Source organism: Panonychus citri, unplaced genomic scaffold, assembly GCF_014898815.1.
Source record: "Panonychus citri isolate SS breed McGregor unplaced genomic scaffold, ASM1489881v1 Contig00139, whole genome shotgun sequence".
In the NCBI taxonomy this organism is placed as follows: Eukaryota; Metazoa; Arthropoda; class Arachnida; order Trombidiformes; family Tetranychidae; genus Panonychus; species Panonychus citri.
Window position 1 is genome coordinate 2,345,076 of NW_026515544.1, and position 8,332 is coordinate 2,353,407.

At 31.2% G+C, this 8,332-nt stretch overlaps 2 protein-coding genes across 2 annotated transcripts; both read left to right on the forward strand.

Annotated features, from left to right (window-relative positions):
* The first annotated feature begins 116 nt into the window (after positions 1-116).
* LOC128394063 (negative elongation factor A-like) lies at positions 117-2,563 on the forward strand. The gene is given in 7 exon segments (XM_053354306.1): positions 117-470; positions 538-709; positions 791-955; positions 1,046-1,135; positions 1,216-1,575; positions 1,578-1,945; positions 2,009-2,563. Coding segments are annotated over 7 exon segments (1,845 nt in total). The 5' UTR covers positions 117-257; the 3' UTR covers positions 2,486-2,563.
* Positions 2,564-3,578: 1,015 nt separating this feature from the next.
* LOC128394064 (negative elongation factor A-like) lies at positions 3,579-6,152 on the forward strand. Its single transcript, XM_053354307.1, is given in 7 exon segments — positions 3,579-4,013; positions 4,081-4,252; positions 4,334-4,498; positions 4,590-4,679; positions 4,750-4,850; positions 4,853-5,467; positions 5,531-6,152. Coding segments are annotated over 7 exon segments (1,824 nt in total). The 5' UTR covers positions 3,579-3,800; the 3' UTR covers positions 5,999-6,152.
* The last annotated feature ends 2,180 nt before the right edge of the window (positions 6,153-8,332 follow it).

Sequence of the window (8,332 nt, forward strand, 5' to 3'; positions counted from 1 at the left end):
TTCAGCTTTTTCTCAATGCGACTCATGTTACCATGGAAACGAATGGAACTTGCGCCATCTGTTGGCCGGGAAGTTCGACTCTACCTTTGGGTTTGTTTGTGATTTTCTTTAGATTGAAATTTAATTTTTCTTTGATTCTTTTTAATTGTCTTAATTAGTGTGGACTTTTTTTCGTTGATTGTTTGGCATTGGTCTATTTTTGGACTGGTATACTTGGTGCTTTGCCAAATTTGAAAGTTTATTGTTGTTCTGATGTGATGACGACTCATTTGAATAAAAATGATACTTCATTGTGGCTTCATAATAAATTGGGTAATGTTAATGATTTATGGTCTGGTGGTTCAATTTGTTCACAATTAAATGGAGATGTTTTGAAAAATATTCGTGATTGTTTTCCTGATTTACAATCATTGGTTAAATTGAAATTGTTATGTTCTTTTCTACATTTACCAAGGAAAAATGTTGAACTGGTGAGTGAGTCTTTTCAATTTTCTTGTTGTTAATCTTTAATTTGTATCATTTTTATTTATATTCTAGTGGAAATCTGAATTGGATGAGATTATTGAATTGGCTACAATTGACACCGATCAATGGGTTACTATGATTGCTGAACTATTGAAGAGTTTTCCTGAGACTGGTAATATAAATTTTGATATTGACGAGAATGCAACAGTTTTTTCTGATTTAATTGGGGAATTAAAGAAATCAGGTTTGTAGATATTGGATTATTAGTACAAAAATTAAGTATAATTTTCTCTGATCATAATAAATATTTATTTCTATTTGACAGCAAAGAAACCATCTGATCCTGGAATTTTACCAATTGAATCACTTTACCTTAATACAAATGCATTTATTGCACAAATTGGAGCGAAACCTCATCAACCAATTAAACATTTTACATTGAGAAGAAAACCAAAATCTGCTGCTTTAAGAGCAGAACTTTTACATAAATGTAATAATCCAATTATTTCTCTTTTCTTTTCTTTCTTGATTTGAATTTATTGAATCTAATTGTTTCTACTATTACTTTGATTTTTAACAGCTAACGAAGTTGCAACAAGTAGTAAGAAAAACACTACAACACCTGTTGCTGCTGCGAGATACAGAGGATCTAAAGAGTTAAATGACAATAGTAAGTATCAATTCATATCAATTCATATAACTTCATCTTTTGAATTATTGTAAACTAATATTATCTGATATTATTTTAAGCTCCTTTAAAAGGTATTCCAAGTCGTACATCATTTGGAACATCATCAACATCATCATCACAATCAACATTTAAAACACCCAATCCCGCCAATAGAAGCGCGGGAAGTGTTCGTAATCCAACAAGACCAACAATACCTGGAGTTCGTCGTGATGGTGGAATTAAATTATTGGATATTGGTGAACAACCATTAGGACGAGATGCTAAACGTAAGAAACGTAATCAAGAAGAACAAGAAGCGAAACAAAAAGAAAATGACAAAACAAATGGACAAGATTCAACAGCGACTCCTGATTATGCTTTGGGTCTCACATCAATGGTCCCTCCAAGTCCAGCCCCAGCTTATTCAGTTCCACCAACACCGGTCCATATTTAGGTGAAACCTCAGCAACATCAACGTCAACACCGACCACACCAACTACTCCGACTACTCCAACGACACCAACATTATCGTCAACAATCACTAAAACAAAAGAAATTAAAGAAGAACCTAAACCATCAAGTTCTAGTTCATCACCAACAAAGATAAAATCAGAAGTCGAAACAATATCATCAATACCAATGAATGAAACAATTATTCCATCAACCTCAACCTCATCTTCATCTTCATCTTTATCTACTCCATCCACAATTGTACCAAATCCACAAGTTTCTCCTACAAAAACTCAATCAAATTCCGTTCAAATCACAATTGTACCAAACAGAACACTAGGTCAACAATCAACTACAATCGTGAGTATTTTCTTTTTTAATTTTTCACTCAATTTTTCTAATTTCATTTCTTTTCAATCAAAGGTACAGTCAGCTAATCAACAGGTGATCCAACAAGTCCAAAGATCTGTTATTCAACAATCCACTACATCAATTACACCAGTGGCCGCAGCTACTCCTATGGTATCAACAACACCAACTTCTAGTCTAACACAAACACAAACACTAACACCAGCACCATCAACAACACCAACAACAAACACAACAGCTCCTAGATTACAATTATCCCAGAGACAGATAATGGAAGCTCAAGAGCTATTCAAGAACTCAAATTCTGTTGGTAAAGTGGAAAAAGCGTTAATATTAAGTTTCATGGGAGGATCACGAGAAAATCCTTGTCCACATTTAGGTGATATTGTTACAATTAAATTAAGCGAAAAAGAGGAACAACTCCGCCAACCTGATGGAACAATAATCAATGTTATCGCCGAAAATCATTATCAAATGAATTATAGTTCAGGAGAAGCTAAACAAATCAAAAGATTACGAAGAGCTCAATAATCTTCACTAATTGTCAATTTTATTAAATGTACAAAAATAAAAAAGTGTCATCATCAATTTAACACGATTTGTATGTAACCAACCCGTTTAAATTTTTGACCATTGAGAATAATTTTTCAGCGACAATATGTTGTTCATAAAAAGGATTAGATTGAATAAGTTGACGGTATCGTCTTGGTTTTCTTTTTAAAATCACAAGTAAAACTCCACCAATGAATAGAGTTAAAATTCCAACGAAAGAGGCTGAAGCAATGAAAGCAATTCCAGAGATGGTTTTAAAATAAATCGTCTGTCAAAACACCGGCCACTTTAGTTCCATGATCAGTAGTTAAAGTTGGCTGACCTGAACTTGAAATCGCTGGACAATCAAAGATGGTACGTTCTTGACACTCTCCTTGGCCAACCATTGCATCCAAAAGAAGGCGAGTATATCTATCAGTTTGATTTCCCATGGTGGAAGATGCAATTCTATTAACTGTTGTCCTAAGATTATCACTAATCTTTGGAAAATCTGTTCCCATTGATCTACCAGCACCACAAACAAGAGCTTCCAAACAACCGGAAGATAAACCAGTCCAATAGAAAAGAGTATTAACCCGATCGATCAAATTATTAACTATTTGAACTGCAGGTCCACTATTAGCCAATATATTTAAATATGTTGTCGAAACCAAAGGAGATGAAAGATTGTTGAGAAAAAAAGAGATCACCAAACTGGTCACCAAGTAGAAAAAAACACCGACCAGTAAAAAGATCTGTTGGAAACTTGGAATGTCCAAAGCAGATTTAATGGACATGATAAGTTCGTGAGTGTTGTTAAAAGAGAACACCTTATCCAGTTTCTCCATGATGTCCAATCGAACAAAAAAAAACAAAAAATAGAACAAATAAAAATTCAAACAAAAAGAGAAAAGAAATTAAACAAAATTGATTTCGTCAATTTGGTAAACACTTTCATCTAAAATTTTTAGACTAAAAATGAGAAAAATTTTCAAAAAGATGAAAAAAATGACAAGAGTTTCCATGGAAACGGAGAATCCACAGCGGCCTCTGTGTTGGAATAGAAAAACTTTTTTCTATTCTCTTTTCTGTTTGATTGTTTTTGTTTCCTTTTATTGGTCTTAATTCTTAAGACGTTTAATTGATTAGTTTAATTGTTTTTTTTTCTTTTTTACCTTTGTTAAGTCGTTTTGTGGATTATGTTTAAATCGTTTAGATTTAACTGGATTTTCTTGGATTGATTGTTAAGTCTAGTGGGTTTTACTTTTGGTTTGTTATATTGTTGGTGAGATTATCGGTTTCATGTTTTATAATTATGACGACTCATTTGAATAAAAATGATACTTCATTGTGGCTTCATAATAAATTGGGTAATGTTAATGATTTATGGTCTGGTGGTTCAATTTGTTCACAATTAAATGGAGATGTTTTGAAAAATATTCGTGATTGTTTTCCTGATTTACAATCATTGGTTAAATTGAAATTGTTATGTTCTTTTCTACATTTACCAAGGAAAAATGTTGAACTGGTGAGTGAGTCTTTTCAATTTTCTTGTTGTTAATCTTTAATTTGTATCATTTTTATTTATATTCTAGTGGAAATCTGAATTGGATGAGATTATTGAATTGGCTACAATTGACACCGATCAATGGGTTACTATGATTGCTGAACTATTGAAGAGTTTTCCTGAGACTGGTAATATAAATTTTGATATTGACGAGAATGCAACAGTTTTTTCTGATTTAATTGGGGAATTAAAGAAATCAGGTTTGTAGATATTGGATTATTAGTACAAAAATTAAGTATAATTTTCTCTGATCATAATAAATATTTATTTCTATTTGACAGCAAAGAAACCATCTGATCCTGGAATTTTACCAATTGAATCACTTTACCTTAATACAAATGCGTTTATTGCACAAATTGGAGTGAAACCCCACCAACCAATTAAACATTTTACATTAAGAAGAAAACCAAAATCTGCTGCTTTAAGAGCAGAACTTTTACATAAATGTAATTATAAGATTATTTCTCTTTTCTTTTCTTTTCTTGATTTGAATTTATTGAATCTAACTGTTTCTACTATTACTTTGATTTTTAACAGCTAACGAAGTCGCAACAAGTAGTAAGAAAAACACTACAACACCTGTTGCTGCTGCGAGATACAGAGGATCTAAAGAGTTAAATGACAATAGTAAGTATCAATTCATATAACTTCATCTTTTGAATTATTGTAAACTAATATTATCTGATATTATTTTAAGCTCCTCTAAAAGGTATTCCAAGTCGTACATCATTTGGAACATCATCAACATCATCATCACAATCAACAAAACACCCAATCCCGCCAATAGCGCGGGAAGTGTTCGTAATCCAACAAGACCAACAATACCTGGAGTTCGTCGTGATGGTGGAATTAAATTATTGGATATTGGTGAACAACCATTAGGACGAGATGCTAAACGTAAGAAACGTAATCAAGAAGAACAAGAAGCGAAACAAAAAGAAAATGACAAAACAAATGGACAACAAGATTCAACAGCGACTCCTGATTATGCTTTGGGTCTCACATCAATGGTCCCTCCAAGTCCAGCCCCAGCTTATTCAGTTCCACCAACACCCGGTCCATATTTAGGTGAAACCTCAGCAACATCAACGTCAACACCGACCACACCAACTACTCCAACGACACCAACATTATCGTCAACAATCACTAAAACAAAAGAAATTAAAGAAGAACCTAAACCATCAAGTTCTAGTTCATCACCAACAAAGATAAAATCAGAAGTCGAAACAACAGCATCAATACCAATGAATGAAACAATTATTCCATCAACCTCAACCTCATCTTCATCTTCATCTTTATCTACTCCATCCACAATTGTACCAAATCCACAAGTTTCTCCTACAAAAACTCAATCAAATTCCGTTCAAATCACAATTGTACCAAACAGAACACTAGGTCAACAATCAACTACAATTGTGAGTATTTTCTCTTTTAATTTTTCAATCAATTTTCCTAATTTCATTTCTTTCTAATTAAAGGTACAGTCAGCTAATCAACAGGTGATCCAACAAGTCCAAAGATCTGTTATTCAACAATCCACTACATCAATTACACCAGTAGCTTCAGCTACTCCTATGGTATCAACAACACCAACTTCTGGTCTAACACTAACACCAGCACCATCAACAACACCAACAACAAACACAACAGCTCCTAGATTACAATTATCCCAGAGACAGATAATGGAAGCTCAAGAGCTATTCAAGAACTCAAATTCTGTTGGTAAAGTGGAAAAAGCGTTAATATTAAGTTTCATGGGAGGATCACGAGAAAATCCTTGTCCACATTTAGGTGATATTGTTACAATTAAATTAAGCGAAAAAGAGGAACAACTCCGCCAACCTGATGGAACAATAATCAATGTTATCGCCGAAAATCATTATCAAATGAATTATAGTTCAGGAGAAGCTAAACAAATCAAAAGATTACGAAGAGCTCAAGTTTAATCAATCCAATTAAAGTAACATGATACTACGACAATCTAACGCATCTTGGTGTCTTTACATGTACACATCTACTGAGACTTATTACAAATTCTCTGGTCAAACTTCAAGTCAACATCGAGCTCTTTTTCTTGATTAAATCAAATCTCAAATTTAATTCGTACATGTGTTGCTAACTAATTGACAAGCTACAAAAAAATGAGCAATTATTTTGTGTAATCTCAAGAGTGCTTCCCGAGTTAAAATTAAGCCTGAAAGCTTTTAACTAATCACCAAGGTATTAAAAGTGCACTCACAATCAAGCCAATTAGTAAAATCTGACGAAAAGTGATTTAATCACCAGGAAACCTTAATGTATAAAGAAAAACAATCAAGAGAAACCAAAAATTGATTGACAAATTAACCACAACAATAACAACAACAACAACAAAGCCTGAGAATGTAAAGAAAGTAAAAAATTAAATCAAATACAATTTACAGAAAATTGAGAGAAAAAGAGTGAGAGAGACAAAATCTACAATCAACTGATTCTCAACAATTGAACAGCAATTAACGAGTTAAATATGTGTTGGCGTTATTAAGCTTTGATTGGATCATTTGATTGTTAACAGTTAACAGTGAAAAGTGAAGTGAATTTAAAAAAGTTGCTCCAGTAATTGTTGAGGTACCTCAACAATCAAGCAAAAAATCAAATAAAAGGTATTGAGTCAATTGAGAAACGTATCCTTGATTTGATTGTTTATATTTGATTCCTTAATCATGATTAACAATTATCATCATAAATGATTCTTGCTTAATGGTTGATGACCTAGTGTTTAGGCCTGAATGGAAATGATTAAGAGGGAAGGTAAAAGGCCCTGAGAGTTAATTGTCATCATTATTAACTAACAATTTAAAGTTAACTCCTTTTTCATTTTAAACTAAACAATCAAACCAGTTATTTAGTTAATTGTTGTCATCAAAATTCATCTTTAAATCCTAAATTTAAAGTCTCTATGAGTTTTTAATTAATTTCAATAAATTTCTCATCTCATCTTTGATAACAATAGATTAACAGTTAATTGCTATTATTATTTTCACTATTATCAACAATTAACAATTAACCAGTGATTTAAAGTTTAATTTAATTCGACCCACTAGTTTGTTAATTGTGAATTGAAATTATTTTTCAAGGTCTATGATTATTAATAATTTGTTAATGATTATCATCATGATGATTCACGATTAAGACAATTTAATAATTGTTAATCATACAACAACAATCAAAATGATTTTCATTAACTTGATGATGATAATCAATGGTTTTAAAAGTGTAAACTGTAACAATTAATGATTAATACTGATTATTAATTGATTATTAACTGAGATAATTTTTAACTAAATCAGTTTAATATTATTTTTGATTTAATTGTTACCTCGATAAATTGAACTAAATTAAAACAAAAACTAAATAAGGAATCAATGAGATTGCTTTGATTACTTTTCAACTATCAACTTAATTATTTACAATCAATCAAATTGATTTGTTACCTTGAAAATTAAGGCATTTTAATTAAAAGTTTGAAAATGAAATTAAAAGGACAGACAATTTAATTTAAATGATAATCTAATCATAATTAGTTATTCTAATCAATCTTAAATTGTTGTTACCGTTATATCAACAATTTACTCAAGTTAATGGTACATAATTTGATTTAATTTGTTAGTGTTAAATTGTAAACATTATCTCATCTTAACCATTACCACAATTAACTAAATAACAATCAGTTTCTATGTTAAATTGTTTGGCATAATCAGGTTTGGCTATTGTTCAATCATTTGAATTCCTGGTAAACACATTCCGTAACAATTAACTTAAATTGTTGAGAAAAAGTCATTGACTGAACAATTTAAACCCAAAGTGATTTATTTACCTTCCCAAACAATCAAATTAATAACCAGACTTGATTCAATTGTCCGATCAAAGGAAAGTTAATCAATGCCAACGAAAAGCAAATTAATAATGTTCACATAATAGACAATTAAATTGTCCATACATCTCTTAGAACAATTTAATATTAGATTGTAATCAAAACAATGAACCAAATTAGATGAGTTATTTAATAGTAGATTAGTAAATCAAAGTAATAATAAGTTAATTGTGAACAATTTAAAAGGATTGTGAGCAAATGTCAACATCAGGAGCGATTTCAAGTCAACATATGAAATTATAAGAAGATGAGGAAAATATTTCAAATTTTTTCTCTTTCTTTAATAACAAGGGATTAAAAAGATGATGGAGATAAAGATGAAGATGATGAGGATGATGGAAGATGATGAAAAGAGAGAGAAAACTAT